This window comes from Xiphophorus hellerii, chromosome 9, assembly GCF_003331165.1.
Source record: "Xiphophorus hellerii strain 12219 chromosome 9, Xiphophorus_hellerii-4.1, whole genome shotgun sequence".
In the NCBI taxonomy this organism is placed as follows: Eukaryota; Metazoa; Chordata; class Actinopteri; order Cyprinodontiformes; family Poeciliidae; genus Xiphophorus; species Xiphophorus hellerii.
In genome coordinates, this window is record NC_045680.1 from 4169789 (window position 1) to 4193858 (window position 24070).

General features: G+C 36.0%; 1 protein-coding gene across 1 annotated transcript in view; it reads left to right on the forward strand.

Moving 5' to 3' along the window:
* hmcn1 (hemicentin 1) overlaps positions 1-24070 on the forward strand; it is an 83358-nt gene that overhangs the window by 9982 nt on the left and 49306 nt on the right. Inside the window, 20 exon segments of the mRNA XM_032571892.1 lie at positions 5200-5270; positions 6407-6565; positions 6654-6776; positions 7966-8137; positions 9505-9611; positions 10773-10893; positions 10967-11230; positions 11320-11464; positions 12481-12602; positions 13304-13573; positions 16760-16901; positions 18011-18138; positions 18239-18352; positions 18555-18713; positions 20106-20297; positions 20374-20469; positions 22403-22530; positions 22622-22766; positions 22846-22958; positions 23877-24036. Coding sequence (XP_032427783.1) covers positions 5200-5270; positions 6407-6565; positions 6654-6776; positions 7966-8137; positions 9505-9611; positions 10773-10893; positions 10967-11230; positions 11320-11464; positions 12481-12602; positions 13304-13573; positions 16760-16901; positions 18011-18138; positions 18239-18352; positions 18555-18713; positions 20106-20297; positions 20374-20469; positions 22403-22530; positions 22622-22766; positions 22846-22958; positions 23877-24036 — 2931 coding nt within the window.

The following is a 24070-nucleotide window of genomic DNA, read 5'->3' on the forward strand; positions in this document are numbered from 1 at the left end:
CCTTATGACTAAAGTGACCTAGAAATTACAGTTTACAGCACATAAATTAAAGAGAACAGAGTTCTTTGGAAGCTGATTAAGTTCCAAATGTAGTTATTGCTTCATAGCAACAGGAATATGGTTGAGTCACCATAAACAGCAAACATAATTAGACTTAATTCAAACTAAATAGAGATTATTATCCCAACAGACTAACCACTTCCTATCCACCGAACTATACCATTTAAAATGGCACATGCGCATTTTTAATAATGCTGGCATTTATGTTTTTACAGCATCGCAATTTCCTGCTTGGGAAAGTGAAAAGGGCAGATTTAGACATTGGCGATCCAGTAAATCTGTCTACATTAAACTATGTTTTTCTTAGGGATCAGACCTCTGTTTAAAAACAAAACAAGTTGAGAAAGCAACTATATAATAATATATATATATATATTTAATAAAAATTCACAAGATTCATAATTCCCAGATTATTCTTAATTTTTGACATACTGTAACTTTTAATTCTCTTTCTTGTCTCTTGTTGATAGATGTTGGTGTGTCCTGTAAGAGAAATAAATACTATTTGTATGTGAATGTGATTTCAACATTAGATCTCTGAATTTTTTATTTTTATTTTTTCTACAATTGAGTAACTTTGCTTCTGGTCCTACTTGCCCTAAGATACATCATATTTCTCAGAACATGTTGGATTCTGTGTAATGTGTTTATTGCTTTACACTTGGCCTGCTAGTGGCTTGTCCAAACTAGTGGCTTCATGTGCTGTTTCACATGTGTTTTCTCTGTGGGGGTTGTTAAATTATTACACTCCAGAGCTGTCAAGATGATAGACAATCTCTTTCTGGCAAAATTTACACTGCGTCAGCAGACTGGCAGAAGGCTTGTATCTTTAAAGCCACTTTTGCATGCAAGTCCTATAGCAGTTTGGACACTTAAGATTTATTATTGTACTTTTACTCATATTTTATCTTACATTTGCTGAATTAATTTAAAATTGAATGTTATTAGAAATCCCAAACCATGTTCCAAGAAACAAGCATATTCCAAGAGCCAATTGGTAAAAATTGAGGTATGCTGTTGGATTTTTAAAACAGAGAATATATTTGTAAAACCTTTTTGATTTGTTTTGTTGCTTAAACCAGTAGGAAATGGTTATAATAGCTACTATCTACTAGTGGCATCATCTTAGGAAAGGTTTTGGAATTTAAATAATTTTCTTATAATTTTACCCAAGTAAGTTATTCTTACGTTATTCACAAAGGGCCTCAGACCTTAAGGGAGCACCTAAAGTGACAAAATCTTAAGAGTATTGATTGGAACTTTTAGTGAGCAAAAGAAAAAGCTAATTAATTTAGCTGTGCCAACATTCCTGTTAGATTTTGTATTCTGTACTTTCCCATTTTATGTTGGTTGTTGTTTCAGCACATCAAACAACTTCACACAAGCAGGCAATCATAGTGATTTGCTGATATCTGAGTTTCCACATTAAATGTCAAATATATGACATAGTAAAATGACACAATAATAACAAGGATGTAATCGGTTAATTTCTACCAACTGATTACTGAAGGTGTATTTGTTTTTTGTGACTATGGCTGGCAGCAATTTCTAATCGTGCACCTGCATTGACGCACAGAGTTGAAGCTTCAAGAACAACTTTGCTGTAATATGTTTATCTCCCTGGTGTTTGCTGAAGTCCGACCCGTCTCAGAGGTAGCACCCTGAATAAGCATTACGAATCTTTGCAGAAAATACTTTGGTAGAGTTTTTGTACTTCCTAAAACTCCACTTTTAAGCACCTTAATTATTCTAAAAATAACTGGACCTGTCTTCCTCCACACTGAATGATGACATCAACACAATCTGTGAGGGCTTAGATGCGGTGTGTTCACTGATCAAAGAAAAGCTCAGACTTTTCATTTCTCAACAGATGATCACAGATCAAACTCTGCCAAGTGTTAGAATCATCTGATTCTGGTCACCAGATGTTTTCTCAGCATCTCCATTATTTATTAGAACCTATTCATTTTTGCTAAAACCTTTTTTGATCTAAGGTTTAAATAGGATGCGATGTTCTTATGATTTGCTTTCCTTCCTGCTGATGTTGTGCCTGCTGCACGGTAAATGTTCGACTAATTGAAATCACTTCAAGCCTGAATGTAGGAGGAAGTGAAACTCAGTTTGCCGCTGGAAAGTTGCCTGAACTCATTAGATGTTCTTTTTGTGTTTAGGCGTGCATGTGTTTTGTAGATGAATGCTTTACATGCAGAGATTACAAATAAATACTTCCAAATGCCTTCGTGATAGTGAGGCTGATTTCGACTGTTTATCTCGTTTTCTATTGTGTCAACAACTAGCTCTACAACCAGATTAAGAAAACGGATGTAATGGAGGACTTGATTTCGTTTAGTTTGCGGTAATCACTTTCTTTCTTTTGTTGTTTTTTCAGACATTCTTTCATGTTTAATTCATTTGCCTGACCGTCATAACTCGGTGAGGACATTTATCCTTTTATTTAAGAGACCACCTTTGGGCACTTAACTTACCAAATTAAAATGTTTTTGGTGTTGATTTAATCTTATAGACATATCATTTATACAACCTGGAAAGTTCTGCCGTGCCTTGCAGAAGAAATCATATCCCTTGATATAAATTTCTAGAATTGATATGAGATTCTAGAATGGCACTGCTCATGATTGTGTGTTGGAGTAGCTTTGGGAAGTTAACTCTGATTTCTTCTTTTTGTAAACTTTTGCTTATAATTGGTTTCATATTTGTATAATTATTTGCTGTGGTTTTGGATGCTGTTCAATGGGAAGGATTTTTAATCTTCCTTTTTAACTTTATGATTCATAACAGTGGTAACAATATATTGTTTTTACATCTGAGACCTTGCTGACTTGCATCTCAAAATCTCAAATATTACCTGAGCACTTGAAAGGAGGTTTCCTTGCAAAATCAAAGAGTAGAGAGAGAAAGTTCAAATCATCTCTTCCATTAATCCCAGTGAGGAAGGATCACATCCCCAAATCCAGTTACTTTCTAAACATTCTCCCAGACAGACATTTAAACAGGAGCGACAAAAGAAAATTATTTGAATTAGGAGTGTTTGACAACAACAGATTGTGTCATCCAGGAAATTATACTTTGGAATATAATCTTTGATGCTTGGATATTGAGCTGTTAGCATATTAGAAGCTCAATAGTTATGTATACAGCAACCAGAAACCATCTACAGGCCTTTTCAGATTTTTTGCAAGACTGCCTGCTGATGGAGATCTTTCCTCTGCACAGCATCACCATGTACAACCACTGTTTGAAGATACTGGGATGAGTTATGACAACATTTAATTTTCCTTTTGGGTAAATAAAATATTTTTGAATTAAACCAAATTGAAATTTTCCACATTTAGTCCTGTTACAATTAACATTTTTTATGTATTTTATTTAGATATTATTTAATAGAAGGTGGTAGGAATAAAGTGAAAACAAAAACTACTTTTCAATGTTCTTTGAAAATAAGAAGGGTATATATTTGAACTTAACTTATTTTTAAATAAAATACAGGGCAACCAACTTTCTTCAGAAGGCAAGGAAAACAGTCAGAGAGGACGCCATGTGGATACAGCTCAGGATATCCTGTTGACAGGATAATGTTTAACTGAGCAATCCACAAACCTGGCTCTTATGGAGCTCTAAGAAAAAGCATGCATTGAAAAAATTTATCAAAAAGTCTGCATAAATTTGCCAATATCCATGTAGGGCAGTGAGTTTAAACCTTTTGTCCTTGTCAACCTTTCCATGTCTGGAAGATTTTATTCCAAATTCATATTTATTACCGATGTGAAGGCACCAGTAACAACCAACACACTGGCTTACCAGACTCTGCTCCTTAAAAGCTGGAGGAGCACAAACAGAAGCACCCAAGCACTTTCTGAATAAAACATCTCTTACTCTGATTGACAGAGCTGTAGAAGTTATTGAACATATTTATTTTGCCTGGTGTTAAAGGATGCATCAATTTGGTCAACAGGTCATCACCTCTGAAATGTGTTGAAGAATTTGCTCTGGTTGATAAGACCAAAATCTAACTTTTTGACCTGCATTTTGCAGTAATTTTTCTTTTTTTGAGAATCAAATCCTGTTTATTTGGCTAGTTGTAATTCTATGTCTGAGGTATCCCCTTACTACAGAGCATTTGATGAATGCTGAAAGAACTTCACATTTGCAAATATGTCTAGTTGTTTGGTGTGGTGTTATTGGGAAAGCTCATAATGATCCCTATCACCAAAGAATGTAGGCAAACACACCATAAAAATCAAACTTCAATTGTCTTTATATGTCAGAGTCAGGATTTATTACCTAGGGAGAGTTTTAAACAGATTTATTTCAGCTCATGCTGTTTCGAGGTCATGGGTTTTTACCGGGTTTTCCACACTGGCGGTGCTCAAAAGAGTGGCTGTGGTTTGAGGCGTCAAGCCAAAACAGTCTAAAGAATTGTTACGACAGCCATGGGAACCTCTCCCTAAAGGAAGAGGTGTCAATTTTTCCATCTCTGAAAAGTTTAACTAGCAGCCAGGTTAATTTCCCTACTGGTTTTTAAAAATGTCTTTGATCACCATAAAAGCTCCTCAAGGCTTCACAGCAGTGTCAGTAGTTGAATTATTGGGAGCAAATGCAATTTTCTCCTTTTTCTTTATTACACCATATGAGTGCTTTTTAAGAATAAATAATACATGTTATAAAACTGGAGTGCCAACAGACTCCTTGCTATTTATGTTGCCTATAAATTAATGTGGTAAGTTCTTCTTTGAAAAGATGATCAGAGGATAAAGAAAATGGCAAAAAATCTTAGCAGTACGTCAACCAACATCTTGCAGGCTGTTTTAAAACTGCATCCTTCCTCAACAGTCAGGGATTCTCTGTAATTGCCCCATTTTCAACAAGGAACCCCTTGTTTCCCAGTGTTTCAATATGCTTGCATGTGCAGAACCGCTCTGTGTGCGTCTGCTGTTTTTTGCAAACAATCATCAGTCTCGTTCTTAAGTGCAGCTGCTGCAGTCACCTAGTTTGACTCGGCAGAGATCTTTACTGCCCATCAGCCAATAAAACATCTGAGAACCAAAAGCGACTATAAACAGTAGCATATGTAAAATAGAGATGTTATTACTAATCCCATTGATTTGTGTTTTCTTGCAGAGATTGGACCTGTAACAATCACAACAGACCCAAAGAAGTTCCAGCATGAACTTAGAGAGTTGTACGTTCAGGTGGGTTCAGACACTTGCATCTGTCAAGGAAACAGCAGCTGCAGCCTGGATGCCCAGGTCATCTGGACTTCATAACATAAAAATTCAGAAGGTTGTAGTCATCATACCAGACGTCAGGGCTGGAAGATCTGTGAGCTGTTGCAGAACTTAGTTATTTTGACCTGGAGGCCTAAAACAAAGCTTGAAAGAAAGTGTAAGCCTGACAAGTTGGTAATTGCATACCAGAGTATTGTTAAGCTTGGTATTAAAAAGGAACTTTGTAGCATTCCAGCTGGAAGACAAATAAATGCCTAAACAACACCATTCAACAGCTGGACATATATCAGTCAATGCCAAAATGTGTTTGTTTGACAAGTATTATGGATAAATTAAGGAAAGAATAAAAGCTTCGAATTAAATATGTTAAACAAAGGCAGATAAACCCTGAATAGCCTTTGATGAAAGACTTCGGCAAAGAACTTGCCAAAGATCGAGTGCACCATGAAAGCAATCCCTTTTTCTGTCACAGCTTTATTCTTCAGTCTGTAATTCTTACCCTCCCCTCCTAACATTCACACTCCTTCCTTTTGCTTGAAAATGTTACAAAAAGGGTTTTTGTTTCAGAAAAAAGGCAGAACTGTATGTGAAAATAACATTGTGGCCTTGCTATAAGGCTTAATGTTGAGAACATGTTGAGGTACACTGAAAAGAGAAAGTTGTCAAATGGAAGAAAATGGAGTTCACTTGTCTCAGGCTGAAGGTGTATCATATTTTGGCTGTTTGCAACATTTGCATTTCTGTTTGTTTTGGTTCTGATACCCTTGCACCAGTTGACATAAGAAATAACAGAAGAAATCTTACTTTGGTAGGTAGTATTTCTTTTAGTTTCCTAAAACAGACTGAGGAAATTATAAGACATTTATTTGTCTCTCATGGGAGAAATTTGTCTTGGAAGAAAGGATATAGAAACAGAACATAACAATGCTCTTTTAAATACATTCAAACAAACAGAAAACATTAAGCAGACATACATCAAGCTTTGTGCGAGTAAGAAGTACAATGATGCACAATACTGTTGTACAAGAAAATAACTTATTGACTTCAAATGGGCAATAAATACCCACAAGCACACAGTACAACTTTTTTTTCTCTTACAGGGAGGTGGTGACTGCCCAGAAATGAGCATCGGTGCTATAAAGATCGCTTTGGAGATCTCTTTGCCAGGATCATTTATTTATGTTTTCACGGATGCCCGTTCTAAAGATTACAAACTGACTCATGAAGTCCTGCAACTCATTCAACAGAAACAGTCACAGGTTTGGAGATAATTTAGTGAATCGGAAATTTCTTTAAGTTCAGAATCAAAGAAACTTTATTTTAATTGTTCCACTTTTTTTTTTCAAGGTGGTGTTTGTGCTGACGGGTGATTGTGATGATAGGAATCATGTTGGTTACAAAGTGTATGAGGAGATTGCCTCTACAAGTTCTGGGCAAGTTTTCCACCTAGACAAGAAACAGGTTAATGAGGTAAGAGGATAATTACTGTATGGCCCTGCACTGTTATCAACCTGCATATTAAATGTGAGTGAAGCATTTGATTTTAGACTTGATTTAACCACAGAAAAGTGTTTTTTCCTCTTAAGTTTTAGAAATTAAATGACTTCAGACAGTTTTTACAACCCATGTCCCGGTGGGGACTCTAGATCTAATGTGGAGGGAAAAAATGTACTGATTGATGCATACCACTGCTCTTTTCAGCCTCTCCAAAATGTAAATCAACATTCTTGGATTGTGAAAAGAGCCAGTGCATGAAATTTAAATGTTCTGCAGTTTTATTACTTTTGGAGAGGAATTTATACAAAGGAAGTAAGGCCTTTAGATCCACAGAGAACATTCAGACAATTTACTCTTAATAGTAAAAAAAAAACTTTCTTTATGGATCTTTATTTGTAAAGTGCCTAGAGATCAGCTTTGATCTTAATTTGAGCTATGTAAACAATATAGAAACTAATTATTATTTCAAAAATTCCTTGTGTTTATTCCTGTCTTCATGGACGACAAATTGTGTGGATCTGGAAACATTTGTTCTTTATTTGCCAAAGTTACATGGGGTTAACTAAATATTTCACCTGCCTGAAATACTCTGTTCCCCCTGCGAAACATGGGAACTAATTCATTTGCCAGAATCATGGATGTTACATGCTACATGATATGAATTTTATGCCATATTGCGAATTCCTAGTGGGAATTAGTTTTAGATTTGGGGACCCCAATATGTATCACTTATAGTCGTCTTTAAATTGAACCTTGAAAAGACAAGCCGTTACCCCATATTGTGCTAATATTTTTTAAAAATGTGTTACCATTTTTCATACACATCTTTACCTGAAGTGTCAGTAAATGTGGAAGGCCAGATGCTTTCACACATCACATGGTCAGAATAGCCTCTGGGGATTCGGGATGTGGAGGAAATATGGGCATGGCATGTGCGGAATGCAAAAATCTGTCTGATAAAGAGTTTCATGTTTCCAAGAAAATGCTTATGTGTCATAGCTGACATGTTACTTAATTAATTTATGCTCTTAAAAGGTTTTCTTTTAAACTTAAGTTATGCTTAGTAGTGTTATGTCAGTAATTAAATTTTTTTGCATCTTCTAGTAAGCACAAGTAGTCGACCTTTTATCAACACTTTTAACATTTTTCCTTTGCATAACAGGTTCTTAAATGGGTAGAGGAGGCTGTGCAGTCCTCAAAGGTCAACCTGCTCTCCACTGATCATTTCAGTCAGGTCAGCAACACCTGGCAAATGCCCTTTGATCCCAGCCTAAAAGAAGTTACGGTGGCTCTCAGCGGCCCAGCACCTGATATTGAAATAAAAACTCCCCAGGGTAAGATTTTCACTCTGCTGACATGGTGACTGAATTCTGCTTATTTTTTGATGAGCACTGTTAAAGATTAGATTTATAACACTCTTCTATTAGCCTTAGGAAAAGAGATTATTTTAAAATTAACTTGAACTACACTAGAAGCCAGTAATTTAGCAAAATTCACCCTCATGCTTATGTCAGGTATAAATTCAGCAGTAGGATTTTGTTCCTATTGTTTCCAAAAAATGGAAGAGTAATTCCAGAAAGAAGTATGAAAAAGTAGTATAGACGTAAAGGAAGAAAAGAAGAAAAGTTCAAAGAGGAAAGCTTGATACAGGGAATACAGCTGGTGCTACTGGCTTTAAAAAAACATGATTTTCTTCTAGATATCATTAAGTTTCTGAAAATTCTCCTTTTGTCAAACAGTCAGTCTGCAGGAATCTGGCCAGAGCAGAGCAGTCAGCGAAACTCTTCGGTGGGAAATAAATCCAATAGTCATCTTCATAATAACTGAATTCAATTTTATGTTTCTGGAAAATGATGGCAGCATCTAGAAGGAGAAAGGAAGAGGCTCTAGGATGTAGCCAGGTGGTACGCCCAAAGGTGTTCAACAGGGTGCTGCATAAAGTCCTTGATGCTGATGCAAAAACAACTGTTACATGTCAGACAGAACAGTTAGACCCCTGGAGAGTTGCATCGTGATGCCTCCAACAAACCAAAACATGTGTATACATTAAATTCAGCTCAAGAATACTTTATTGATCCCAAAGAGAAATTTAATACTGTCTTGAAGGATTTCAAGCTTACATAGAAATAGTTCAGTTGAGCAGAGGTACATACCAGAAGAGGTACTTTTTTTGCCAGTGCGAGAGATACAGTAGATAAGGTAGCTAAGAGTCTAGCTTAAATTTGACAAAAAGAATGATCAAGTCAAGGCCTAATTTTTTTTATTTTTTGTTTTAGCAGAGGGAAACCACATTATCTGGACTCCAGGGATCTTCACACGTTTTCTTTAAAAATTACATCAAGAGACTTTTGCTTTTATGGCAAATTTCAGTTAACAGTTCGATGGAAGAGATGACATTAGATTGCTAAAAGGAATAATTTGCACTGACTAAGGAATTAATTGCTAAAACTGAAGTCCTACACAGCAAAAGAGTTTGAGTTTGGAATTTCCACATCTGGGAAACATATACTCTACACATGTTCTTTTACTTACAGTGTCTTGACTAATGTTTACAACACATCATGGAATTTAAAATGTTCTTCTTTAATGTCACATTTTAATGTTGAACTTACAATCATGTGGTATAAAGTTGTAAAACTTTGTGACATAAAAGTTGCTGAATAAGTAAATAATTGCATCTGTATATTTGTTTGACTTTCAGGAAAACTCTTGGGGAAGACTGACGGCCTGACTGAGCTTTTGCACATTCCCAACTCGGCCAAAGTAGTCAACATCAAGGACCCGCAGCCAGGAATGTGGTCTGTCAAGGTAAACGCTTCATTCTTCACCTGAGCAGTTAGAAACAAATTCTCAGCTTCTAGCAATTTTTAGACCAAGGATAACCATTTTTTAAAAATTGATCTGCCTTCAAATTGATTAACTTTGTAGAGAAGACAAGCTTCGCTTTCAAAGCTGTTCCATAGAAAGTTTAGAAAGAGAAGTAGAAGGAGAAAAGCATGATGTGTAACGAATTAATGTTCATGTTCTGTCCCTATTTCAGGGCAATTAAATCATGATCAAAAAGTACATTGTTAAATGTTCAGCATAAATTATAATTTCCAAACAGACCTTCATTCTCCTACACTACTGGTTCCTTTCTGACCAAAATAAAGCAGCACTGATGATCAGTTGTTTGTACAGATCTAGTACAGTTTTCTGTTTTGCTAAAAGTGGTTGGACAGTAATCAACAAGTCCTGTGTTCGAGACACAGTGACTTATGGTGTCTTTTTTTAATGCATCCTACTGCTAGCTAAAACAACTCTGCATTTAGACCTAAGGTTAATGTCTAAGATTGGTTGTAGAAGGGGAAAAATACTGTTTACTTTTCAACCAGATAAACACAATTTAGCATAGAAGTCAAAAAAACCTTGTGACGTAACTAAGAAGAACTGCTTCTTATCTATAGCAGAATGTTTTCTGGGCTAACTTTTAAATACTAATACTGTCAAAGCCTTTGTTTCTTGAGGAATTTGCTTACGGTAATGTGTTTTTCTGTTAAAAAAAGAAGAAGGTACAACAAAACCTGAATATATTCATGAAGTCTGAGTTGAATTCAATTCTGAGAAAATGGGAAATGAGCCAACCCTTGAAGACCTCATTATCCACTCTGATTATAGTGATTGTGCTTATCTTCTGTGTGAGCTTCAGTCCAAACCAGTCAGCCCAAAGGTGTGGATGTTTTATAAGTTCAGGTGATATGAACAGGGACTTAGTCACTCTTGCAGCTGTCTCTACTTGTTTGGTTGCCAGTCGTAAAGCTCAATCTGTCATCAGACCACTCAGTTTTGCTTTTGATCCAACAACTATTTCAATTAAACTGTTCATCAAAATATAGTCCAAAAATCTAATTTTTGAATCCTTGTTCTGTTGTTTTCCTATCAGTTCAGTCAAGTTAAAAATTACCCAATGTTTTTCTGTTATGGTCGCAGACATCAAGTAAAGGGAGGCACTCAGTCCGGATCTCAGGTCTCAGCACCATTGACTTCCGCGCTGGGTTTTCCAGAAAACCCACAATGGATTTTAAAATGACAATCAGCAGACCAGTTCAAGGTGAGGAAAGCCAACCTTTCAAGGCTTTACTTGTTTAGTTTGTTTATTCACACCAGTAATCTCCACTTCCTAGGTATTCCCACTCACATCCTTCTGAACACCACTGGACTTTCCCCTCCTGCTCGGCCTGACCGGTTGGAGCTCCTCACAATCACCGGCGAAGTTATCAAAACTTTGCCAATCAGGTATTACCCAGAGCGACAGCCGTACAACCTCTGGAACATCACAGAGTTCATCCCTCCCAACGAGGCCTTCTTCCTGAGGCTTACAGGATATGACAGCCAGGGTTTTGTGTTCCAGAGAGTCTCCAGTGTCTCTTTCTCCAATATTGTACCTGGTGAGTGATGTGCATTTTCACCCATCTCTAGAAACAATGTTGTTTATTCCCTGTTAAATGCCATCTTCTTTACTTTGCTTTTCTTTCAGATGCACCTAAGGTGGTAATGCCAGCCACCACAAATGGTTATTACCTACAGAGAGGGTTTATCAGATGCCAGGTAGAGAGTTTGTTACCATTTACTCAGCGCTTCAGCAGAGATGGAAAGCGACTTGGAGTAGACCAACTCTTCAGGTGACATATACAGTAGCTATACTATTAAATTAGGATATGCTTTCAGATGTTTGTCAGATTATAAGTATCTTTTTTAAGTTGATATTAAGCTTTCTTTTCGTGGAGCACACGTTTCTGTATAAAAACATGTTCTAATTGGTCTGATGCAATATTCTAATCTTAAATGTTGTGTTTTCTTTAACTGTAAGTGAATAATCATCAGAGAAAATGAAAGACTTGAAAATGTCAGTGTGCCAGAAATTAATCTAAATAATTTGTTTAATCTTGTAAATTCAGTTTCTGAAATAAATTAACTTGTGAAAATTCCTTTAATTTCTTGAATATAGCTTTACTTTATCAAACTATTCACAGTTGATGATGTAAGTCTGAAGTTGAAGGCTTAACCACCGAAATTGTATGCACATGTAAAATATGGACATTTTATATTTTTCTGTCAACCATCAAATAAAATCTAGTTTTGAAAAATAGTTTTTGTTTGCAAAAAGTTTGGCTGTAAAATACTAAAAATAGAGTACAGGACTCAGCTGAACGATGGTCCAGCTTTCAGATCCTGTGTTGAATTTTTCTCTTTCTTATATAAAAAACATTAAATACTTCTCATCCTTTTTAGTTTCTAGGTAGGGAGTTAGGCTTTTTAAAAGTTTTTTACCTGCACCAAGTAATGTCTGGTGATCAGATATTGATCAGATAAAATGAATAAATCAGATTTGTTAGTGAATGAGAAGGCAAGGTCTTTTAAAAAATATTGAAGGACCTCGAGAAAGACCAAATGCATAAAAAATATCTTAGAATATCTGGCTACTAATAAGGGATATGCAAAAAACAGTGTTGGTTTTTCTTCTTCTGTTTTTTTAAAATATTGTGTGGTAAAGCAGGAATGATACGATTTATTTTCATACCCTTATTTTCACATCATCCAGTCAGACAGGACAATTATCAACTCAAAAGAATCAGATAAACAATACATTGTTCTTTAATTTAATATCAGTACCAATATTTGTGACTTTTAATTCCAGTGAATCAGATAGCGTGTCATGGGAAATCGAAAAGGTAACTCTGAAGGACGAAGGCCACTACGAATGCATCGCAATTAGCAGCGCTGGAACAGGACGAGCTCGTTCCTTCCTGGATGTGTCAGGTAAGATAACATCCCAAGACTCTCAGTAATACAGAAACACCATGTTTTACCTGTTTTCATATGATCATGTATAAATCTAAATGAATAAATATGAAACTTGGTGTATCAAAGCATCTTTATGTCAGCCCTTGTGAAGCTGCTGGTAAGAATCTTGGTTATCCTGAATAACCTTTTCATAGTAAATTTACCAATTTTAGCAACACATGGTTAACCATTTCACTTCTAAAAACATTTGTTGCAATATGTAACATACAAGACCCATTATTAAGGAAAAAATCATATTACGCAAGTGGTGTTTAGGTGTGGAATAGCTTTGTGCTTTTTAAAAGAGTTGAGATAAATACTAACATGTTTAATTTACAAATAAATATCTAGCTTTACAGAACAAAAAATACTGCATAGTCATTGCAGAACTTTTAGCCACTACACATCAACCCAGATTACACCGACTTGGGATGGCAGCTTTAAAGAGATATAGAGAAGAATGTCATCAACATAAAAAAAATCTCAGAAAAAGCGTGAATGATAAGTACGAAAGTTAAACTGGACTCAGAACTGAACTTTTTGGAAACCCTACAGGTGAGAGAGGCAATGTTAGGATCAAACATTTAAACTCTAATAGAATAAAAACTGTCGGAGGATATTTTTTTTTATATTCAATATCCAAATAAAATAACTACAGCATTCACTTTTCTCTCTAGAACCGCCTCCTGCCATCACTGTTGAAGGGAATGTTACCGTCTCACCTGGCAATCATGCTGTCCTCACCTGCCAAGTCGTCAGCACTGTTGCCTTCAACCTCACCTGGCTGCGAGGGGGCTACGATGCCCGTCTGAACCCACGGGGGAACATCCTTGCCAACCTTTCACTGCAGGTGTCCAGTGTGACCCTGGACGATTCGGGCTGGTATGAGTGCATTGCTGCTAATGAAGGAGGAAAGACCACAGATCGGACGTATCTCACAGTACAAGGTGATAAATATGTCCTGAATTTCCTCACTGCAGGACAATAAAGGATATTTCTTTTCTATTCTATGCGTGTTTATGTCAACAAAAAGTTTGTAGGTGTCCTTGATTGATTTTACTCGGCCTGAACTTGATCTTTAATATTGTTTTGTTTGCTTTTATTTGTGCGTGATTGAGTGTTTCTGCTGTGATTTAAAGCAAAGTGGAGTGATACTCTTTCCAAACACAACTGCCTTTCCAGATACATAATTCTTCCATAAGCACCTCTATCTTACTCCTATAGATTCAACCCAATGTTTTGTATAAGAGATGTAAAAATAATTTCCGATAAATGATAACGAAGCGCTGAGATTTTCTTTTTCATCTCCAAAACGTTATTATTCCACTACTCCTGATGCTTCTCTGGCAGTAAATCAGGCACACTTCACTGCAGATTATCCCAAATTACCAAACATTCCCAGCCAAAATCCGTTGGAAGAAACAAGGTATACAAAGCAGATAAATGTTCTACTTGATTCAGTTTGTCCAAAACCACTTACTGTTTCCACCTTGTTACACCACTATGAGTTCCTGGAGGATTTCATTTCAAATCCATGCGCTCTATACTGAAGCCCACAGCTGCCAATTGTGTTGAACTTCCAGCATTTTTAAATTTTCAGTAAAAGGGAGTTAATTTTGCAACACTTAATTAAAATACGGGGCAATATTATGTAAAATCAAGTTTTTTGATATTTACATCATGTTATAATTTTATTCCCTCATCAAAAACATACTGGGAGTGTTGCTTTGATTTTTCATGTATGTTTGAGAAATCCTTTAATCTCCCGTGGCAACAATTAAGCTGCGCTAAACACCTCGGTGGACATAACACTGTCTTGAGACACAGCTCCTCCACAGCTACAGTTTCCAAACTTTAGAGCTTCTGCCCTCCCTGCAAGGCCTTCAATCAGCTCCTTCAGACTAGCCAGCAGCAATTAGCAAGTACTAAGGGGAAATGCACATCTGCTGAGTTCATCATATGAACTACTACTCAGTGCAACACAGGTAAAAACATTGTTAAAGGGTTAGAAGTGTTGCCATAACTTCCTGATGACGGAGTTTAAAAAGATCAGGTTTTAAAGAGACAGAGCCCCAATTTTAATGCATTAAATTATTAATTCAATTTTCTTTGAAGTCATATTTGATATATTTATAGCCTTTTTATAACAACTGAAGTTAACATAATTGCTTATATTTGCTATAAAATGGCACTATATGGCTAGAAAATAAATAGTAATGCCCCTTTCAACACACATTCTGCATCAGGCTCCCATTCAGCATGAGCCACCACCATAGTAGGCATCCAAAGACATAAAAAAATCCTTGCATGTGTACTTAATGCTCTTTAAGTTTAATTTTGGCTTTCTATTTACCATTGTGTTTCACTCAGAGACATCTTTTTTGAGCAAGCCATTGTTTCTCCATTTTTAACCTGATTACATGTATTGAAAATGTGAGCATTTCCAGTGATGTAAGGCACACGGGTAAAAAAAAAAGCCCTTTCAGGATTTCATCCTTTATCTCCTCAACTGTGCAATAGTTTCTTATTATTCAGTCACAACTATTTTTGTTCAACCACATTATTACATAATCTGTGGTCCTTCGTTCTTTACGTCATTTATTTCTCTTTGTGAAACAGCTGTTAGCATGCCCCAGATCCTTTCTAATTGCCCCTAATCAGTAATATCCTAGTGATTAACCTCACTTTGAAGTAAGGCAGGTTGACTCACACCAGAAAGATGCAGAAGGTGTTTCTGCTCCAAGTAGGCTTAAAGCCAAACTTTGTTTTGCTGAATTTGTAGCTATCTGTCTTATACAGGAAAAGACACATAACTTTTTTCTTATTGTCTACCCGTAAATTATGTTGAACATTTCCTGTTTTAGATTAATCAGACCTTTCAAACTTATATGCATGTTAACTAAGAGTTATGTGTTATTGAACAATTTGGTAAAGCAAACATGGTGATGTCATTCCTTTGTATGTTATTTCACAACACTTTAGTTGTTGCCAGGCAACACCTTGAACACACTGCTTCCTTGTGTGGCATCATTGAAAAATCAAAAGAAATCAGCCGAGCTCTCAGGAAGAAAATAAAATAGTCAAGCCATTACACTGCTCATTAAGGACAGATTTTGACTAGGCCATGCAAACACAAACGTTCCTGTATGTTCTCTATTACTGCAAGAGCTCTTGTAGTAATAGTGTTATTACTGGATCCCAGTTTTAGGTATTTTTCAATCTTCAATAGGATTTCTTCCAGTGTAATTTTAGTCTCATCTGACCAGAGCATTTCTTCCCACTATTTGCTTCTGTCCAATGCTTAGATGATGAATTTGACAGTGCTGCTGTGTTTTTTAGTCTTCAATGTGTGTGGAGAGTATAGTTATTTCATTGTACCATCTGCTAAATGTCCTGCATATCTTTAAAAATGTGGAATTCCCTATGATTGAAGTTGAAGCAAAAATGTAAAATCTGTTCCTTCACAGCTAATGTATTTTGACAGGTTTGTTTTATTTTAACCATTTGAACCCAAATATTTTTCCTTAAAGGCTGCCCTAAAGAGAGAATAAAACTTGAAAAGATAATAACACAGAATCTAAAACATCATGCACGGTCCTTTTTCCGTTGAATTTGTCCTCAACATGTTGGATTAACACATGTTAGAGCTGTGTGCATTGAGAATATTCCAATCATCACTCTTCTGCAATAAACACTGGCGATAAAATTGTCAGTGAGACTATAATAGATAAAACACATTTTAGAAGAGAACAGTTCTTCATCATGAATCAATCCAAGGGTCTATAGAGACAGTTCCAGATTCTCTGGATTCCACATTGTTTTCTGTTTTAGTAGAAGAAAGACATGCTGTGAAATAATATTAGTGATGTTAGCAGTCATCCCTCCTCTTGCGACACCGGCCATAAAATTTTAGGCTCCGCTCCATCATGTAACTGGAACTAAATTCACTGTGTAAGCGGATAACCCTTGTTCCTGCATGGAAATGTGTTTAAGACCTTCCCCTGATCTTCCCAAGAGCAGAGACTAACTCCAGTATTTCAATATGCGAGTTTTATTTTAGAATTTCACCCTGCCTCTCACACTCTGACTGAATTACTGAATAATTGAAACCTTTGTTGTTGTTGTTTGTTTAGAGGTACCCAGGGTGTCAGTGGAGCCTCGAAATCAAACCTTCATGATGGGAGATGAAGTGAGGATCAGGTGTTCTGCTACTGGCTATCCTCCACCCCATCTGGTTTGGACCCACAACGACATGTTTATTACAGGAACCAATAGGTAAATTAATTCATTTCACCATCACACTTAAAATATTATTAATTTTACATTCTAGGCATTTTTTTTGCACAAAAACTGTTTTGTTTAAACTGTTGAAAATTGCTGCTTTAGGTGTTTGTCCTTAAATGTTGAGTTCACACAAGAACAGGAAAGACAAAATATAAATTTTTAAATACATCATAATGTCATGTGCTAATTACAGTAGAATATCATCTTGTTACATGTCATTTGCAACGTTGCCTTTGACAGCTTATCGTTCATTCAATTCTCTGTTCTCTTTACTCTAATAAACTGTATTGTAATCTTTCTGTTCTTGTTTGCACAGTTTCCTCTTTAGCAAAATGAGTGAACGTTTAATATAAAATGTCCTCATTTGTCCAGAGTTTTTAGACACACTCAAAGAATCACAAAGGGGGGTCTCTTCCCTTTCAATAAAATGTCGATTCTGTTAAAATACATCATCTGAAAAAAATGTCACTTAAGTTATTTAGAGACATCTGTGGTGGTGTTTTAGTTTATCTCTGTGCAAATCTATATGTGGCAGAATGTGATTTTAGACTTCTGCTTGTCCCTCTTGTACTTGCAAACTCTCCTAGACTCATTACCAGCAGGCAGCGAAGAGTCTACGAAAACAGTTTTCATGTTTAGGACATGGAAATTTAATTTTCATGGTAACTTGCTGCAAAAATTGATATGTTTTTATATCTCTTCACTCTTTGCTTTTAGAGGTATTTGTCGCACTGGCGTGTTATATGTCAAAATGTTCAGCATATGGCCAAACTTGTGGATTCAGGGGACAGGGTTAGACTGAAGCAGTGACGTATAGCATAACTTGAACCAAAGACAGACAAATTTATATTCATGTTAACTAATTTTCCACGTCTTGTGTAGACACAACTTTACTCAATGGGTTATAGTGTTTTGGTGCACAAAATGTTAGCTTTATGAGAATAGTTCAATATACAAAATTTAGCATATAAATCATAATTATTTGTCCAAGTAAAATCTTTTTAAGAATATTTTTTATGGAGTGACTAGATAATTAGTATTGCCATTTTCCCTGGTAAATTGTAAAATCTATAATTTTGTATTATGTGTCTGATTTTTAGATACCGGATGACTCCTGATGGTACTCTGGTTATAAAAAATGCAAAGAAGAAGGATGGAGGAGTGTATGGTTGTTTGGCCAGTAACCAGGCTGGTACTGACACGATGACCTCCATTCTCACCTATTTTGGTGAGCATTCAAATCATTAGCCTCTTTTATGTTCCTGCTGTGTTAGTGTTTTGTCTGTTGTTGTTTTTTGTTTTGTTTTTTACACTTTATTGTTTCCTAGAATTTCCTGTGGTGATAGCACTCTTAAGAGAAATACTCAGTAACATTGGAGAAATCACAACGATGTCCTGTTCAGCGTCCGGCATACCTCAGCCTGAGATCTGGTGGTACAAAGGTAACAGTTTAAAAGCATAACAATGTATTTAATGTTAACGGGACAAATGCAGAGAAGAAATAAAGTCTTGAAGGAGACTTAAACTATTTAATTTACAGAAATAATGAAGAACATAGTCTGAATAAATGCATTGGGTTTTGCATTCTAAATTTCAAACTGACTTTTGAAAGCTGATATTTGCTGCATTTGCTGTAATTACTAGGTAATATTCAGCTCCATTCCTCGGATCTGTTGGAGGTGGACAAAATAGGAGGAACACTTACCATAAAGCAAACCCAGTTGGGTGATGCTGGAGACTACTCCTGTGTGGCTGTAAATCCTGCTGGTTCCTCCTCATTAAAGATCCGTCTTGATGTTGGAGGTACGTATTGGTGAATATTATGAAATCATCTTTTGACTTTTAAAGGAGTCTTTTGTAATTTTATACATTATGACCAGAAATTGCTTGTGCTTCATTTAATGTTTTTTTTTACTTTTTGTATTCTGCACCAAAAAGGTCTGTTACCTGATCTTGTAATCATTGTCAGCATCCAGTCTAACTTTATGTAGAAAGTTAGCAGAAAATATGAATCGAAACTGCAGATTTTGCCTTTGTAGAGAGAATAACAAAATCTTCTTTGAATGTGCAAATTAAGGTTGAAATTTCAGTGGAGTAAATGGAAATTCCAGGCCAGAGTTTAACTCCTCAGTGGATTTGGATGCATAATGTCATAAAATAGCTATGTGGCCAAATATAAGTCGATTGAGCAGCCATCTGTTTTCTAAAGAAGGTGTTGTTGACATATTTTCCCATTCTCAGATATTTTACGCCAGTGGTTCCCTGAGTAGAAGCCAGAATCTCATATGGTAATTCATTTACAATTTTGTCTGGAAATTAAATTAAGTTAAAACAACATTTTCTAGTAGTATAATGGCATCAATTGTGAAGATTGGATGAAAACTGTATATCTGAGTATTTTTTGGTTGTTTTTCATTTGGGCTTTTAGTTGTTTTAGCAATCGTTTTAAATTTCAACTATAATTGGCATCAAACATCTTTACTGCTGTTATTTTGTGAGTACGAGGTTAAACATTTTAGGAAACACTTCTTCAGTGAGTTGATGTTAATGACCTGAATGTGATTGGGATTTTTTCAGCGTTTTGTTAGATCGATTCAGCTGTTATCAAAGACTTTAATCATGGAAAACTGATGATTAGAAGGTCCATTTAGAAGGTGCTGGAGATTACAACTGAAGGTGTTAATGAATAAAAACACATTATTATTATTGACTTTAAAAACAAGTTTGCTATTAGTAGATGCTGAGCAACCTTATTTTAACCCTGTGTAACAGTCATTACTGCTAGATTCCTAGAGTTGAGTAGGGGGTTCCCTTTGCTTTTGTTGTAATAATGTACCGAGTAAGAACTCGCTCCATGATGTTTTAGAAGGAAGAAATATCGGTGATGCTGAGGTGCAGAGGGGTGCAACTTTTGTTATTTTTCTCATGTATAATAAGATAATGTAAGTTCAGTGTCGTGAAGATCTGGGTTTACATGGACAAAGTGAAATAAAGTGAAAGTGTGGAATACTCCAACTGTGCTTTTTGCTAATTCGGTTTAGCGTGGCTAACCACCGCTGCTAACTCCTTGTCCAACCTCTCACCTCACCTGGAGTAGAAATTGTTCTGAATACTTTTGCATTAATTTTTCCATATATATGTAGGATGTTATTACTCATCACTATCATTACTCTTCTTTACGCGTGACCAATCCAGCTACACCGAAGTTCACTCTTCAGCCTTCAAATGTAGTAGAGGACATTGGCTCCAACGTGACATTGTCCTGTCAAGCGCATGGGCATCCTGAGCCGCAAGTCACATGGAGGAGAGAGGACGGGTCCTCTCTGTTTAACCGAGCCCACTCACATAGCACCATCATACAGAAAAAAGGGGACCTACACATATTTAGTAAGTCTGTTAAGTCAGTTTTGTTCCTATTAAGTCAAAAACAAATTGTTCATGTTGTTGTTCCTTTTTATCTCAGATCTATGGGTGGAGGATGAGGCGGAGTACATCTGTGAGGCCAAAAATCGCTTTGGGAAGATCCAAGCCAAGGCTGGCATCACTGTGACAGGACTTGGTAAGATCGCTTTATAAAATGTCTGAATTATTGTAATGTATTGTATTTATTGGTGTGTCTTAAAAGAAGAAGACATTTTAACTCTAAGGTTAAAAAACCCTTGGTAAAGTAAGGATATGTGTAACATGCTGTCACACATATCCTTGCTTTAAGTGAGGATATGTATGAATTAAAAATGACTCACTGCTAACAAATACCTAAAATTGGTTGCACTTAAATATTTTTCTCTGTTTTATCTGGTCCTAGTTATTGTAATCGAAATGCTCACATCTTTATACATTCTGTGGATTTCTTAATGTTGGGACCATAATATTTGCATCTGTTCTTCTGAGTTCAGAATTCAGTCTTATTAAGACAAAGTTTGTGAGGCGTGGTTTGCTTGTAGTGTAAAATTTTGAATCTAATTTTGCAATAACGATTTACTTCCTGCAATAACTCAACAACTAGTTGTCGTTTTATTTGAAAAATTAAAGATTTTACTGGAGGTCTTGTTGATAACGTTGTCAGACTTTTCTTGCACAAATCCATGTGTCAAGTGGGCGTGTGTCTAATATCACATTGGAGCTGTTTAACAGAAGCTAAAAATGTGTCTGTAAATGTTAATGATATGTAAACACATATATTAAGATACTGATCCAAGTACATTTATTTTTTTCTGAAAAATATAACCTTATGTTGTCATAATTCCTCTTTATGGTCAGGTACTTTTCAGGAACAAATTACAGTATGTGTTTCAGAGTGAGCTTGCATGTTTTGACCTATGCATGTGTGGGAACACATGTGTCTTGTTAACCACCATTAGTTTCTCTGCAGTGGAAACACATTGAGTCCTTAAATGTGGGCCAAAGGTTGGAAAGTGCAAACACACATCCATATGACATATATTACACACCCCACTGCCTGCCTTTTCCCTACCGGTTAAATTACCTAATTGGATATGAACACCCAGTGCAGAAGCACATGCACAGATGTTTTATTAGCATCATAAAGTAAGATTACTTTACCCACCTCTGCATTGGACTTGACAGACACAGCTACCGTGTTCATTAAACTCACATTTTGCTCCTGTAGTTTTTGTATGGTATTGATCCTCAAATAAAAATAAAGTGAAGAAGGATCTGTGTAGTGCAATCTAGTAAAACGCAGTATGATTCAAATTCAAATCCAGTTGCAACCAAAATACAATAGAAACTGTTCATTTCTAATTAATCTTAGTTAAGCTAGAAACATAATTGAGTCAATTGTGTAATTGAATTAACAATTAACACTTTGTTCACAAATGGCAAGACATTCGGTGTTTTTGATAAAAGCATGTCAAAGTTTTCATCTATCACATAAAAACAAGGTGAGGAAAGTGTTTCCTGACCAGGTTGTCTGGCCGAATAGATATTTTTTGTTACAATAGTCTGGCAAATGTAATTATACAAGCACAGTTACCTCCATATTGTCATACAGGTGAAACAAATCTTTCTCTGTGTTTCTGAAAGATGATAGTTATTTGATAGATGCAAATGGCGTAATGTGTCCATGTTCCAAGTAATTTTTAAAGCCAATGATCCCTTTCATAGAGTTAAAGCAGCCCTCTGGAAAAATGTTGCTCATTCTTGTGTTGGTAAATTAAATACATCTGCTTTCTTTAAGCACACCAGGGGAACATACACATTTGCTTTTTATTGAACTCTATATGAAAATTTTTACTTTTCCTCCGTTATATTCAGTTGTCTACATTGATTAAAATCATATACGCTGTTTTCTGCACTTTAGGCAAAATACATACTTTACTTGTAATTTTGACCTTAGTTAAAGTAATTCAAAACAATTTTCATGCATGGTGTGAGATATAAGGACAAACATTATTATTAAACATTATTATCAAAACTTATTTTCTGCTTAAAGAAATTCCCAACAAATTTGATCTCTTTTCTCTTTGAAGTTAAACCTGTGATTGCAATGAGTCCACCTGTTATCAGTGTGATCGAGGACCAGCAGCTCACTCTGCCCTGCATGCTGCTGGCTGGAAATCCACTGCCAGAAAGGCAGTGGCTCCACAACTATGGCCTGGTGGGATAATAATAATAAAAAAGTGCATAGTTTCTTGCTCCTGCACGCTCCTGTTTCCGGTTATTTAAAAACTCCCCCTGCAATCTTCTAGGTGACCCCAGACCAGTATGTCACAGTGAGGAGAGATGGTAGCCTGCATATTGAGAGAGTTCAGATGGATGATGGAGGCGACTACACCTGCTTGGCTGAAAACGTTATTGGGGCCACCAACCATACAACTGCCGTTTACATCTATGGTACATTTATGTGCAAGAAATATATCACACAAAGATAACTACAGAAATGTTTTAACATCGGCTAACCCCCTATTCACAGTAATCCCTACAATTCAACATGGACCTCAAGTATTTAGCACAATTGAAGGAACACCTATAACTCTGCCCTGCCGTGCCAGTGGAGTACCCAGTCCGGACATCACTTGGAGCAAGGTCTGTATGAACAACATGTCTCAATTAAAATAAATATTCCAAAGCTCTCTGGAGACTACAGAATGGATGAGATATTGCTATATTATTTTGTGGATTAATGGCTATTCACTGCTTTTATGATTTTTCTTTATACTGTAGTTACTTTGGTAAGTTACAGTCAGCAATGATCTCTGCTTGTAAACTTTTAGCTGTGTAAAATGATCAGTTTCAGGTTCAGAAGACCTTCATGACTTTCATGACCTTTCAGCATGGGTCTCACACCAATGTTAGCACAATAATTCCTACATTAAGTGTTTCTAGGATAAATATATGTAAAGCATACACCATTGTTTGTTTCTCTGTTATTCACAACTAACTTTTTTTCTCAGTAATTTTCTCGATTGTAAAAATCTTTGCTTCCTGTTTTTAAGTGTAATTTAAAAACACATCTTTTTTTAATAGTGTTTGGTCCAGTGTGAGTTGACATGATTATTTTATTGTCCAATGTTATAAGTCTTTTAGTATTTGTTTTATGTGTTGGTATTTATCTATGTTCTATTTATCTTATTTTTGTAAAGCACTTTGGGGTAACTTGCTGTTTTTAAAGGTGCCTTATAAATAAACTGGATTTGGATTTGCTGTGAAAGTAAAAGGGGCAATAGATTCTCTTCGGGTTGCTTCTCTCTGTAACATTAGTCAAAATAGTTGAGTCATATGTGAGCCACGCTGTTTATACAGAAAACAGTCCTGAAGCTCTGACATAACCTATGTATTTATGTTTAGTCATGTGAAAGAACAACGTTGTTTTAATAGCAGCATATTTATTTAATATTGACAGGGAATTGCATAATAAATTTCATCACTCTTGGTTACAAGTGTTTTGACAAGACGATTAAATAAAATAAACATTGAATTCTGTCCTCTCCATTAATCTTTTAGGGTGGGGAGCTGCTAAACTTGGGTGGTCCAGCTTTCTCTTTGGATTTGGACGGCAGCCTCCTCATCACTTCTCCCTCTGGAAAGGAGACTGGAGAGTTTGTCTGCACAGCTACCAATGCAGCGGGATATGCAACTAGGAAGGTGCAGCTCACAGTCTATGGTAACCAGCTTATTATCTATAGATGCCTTATGTT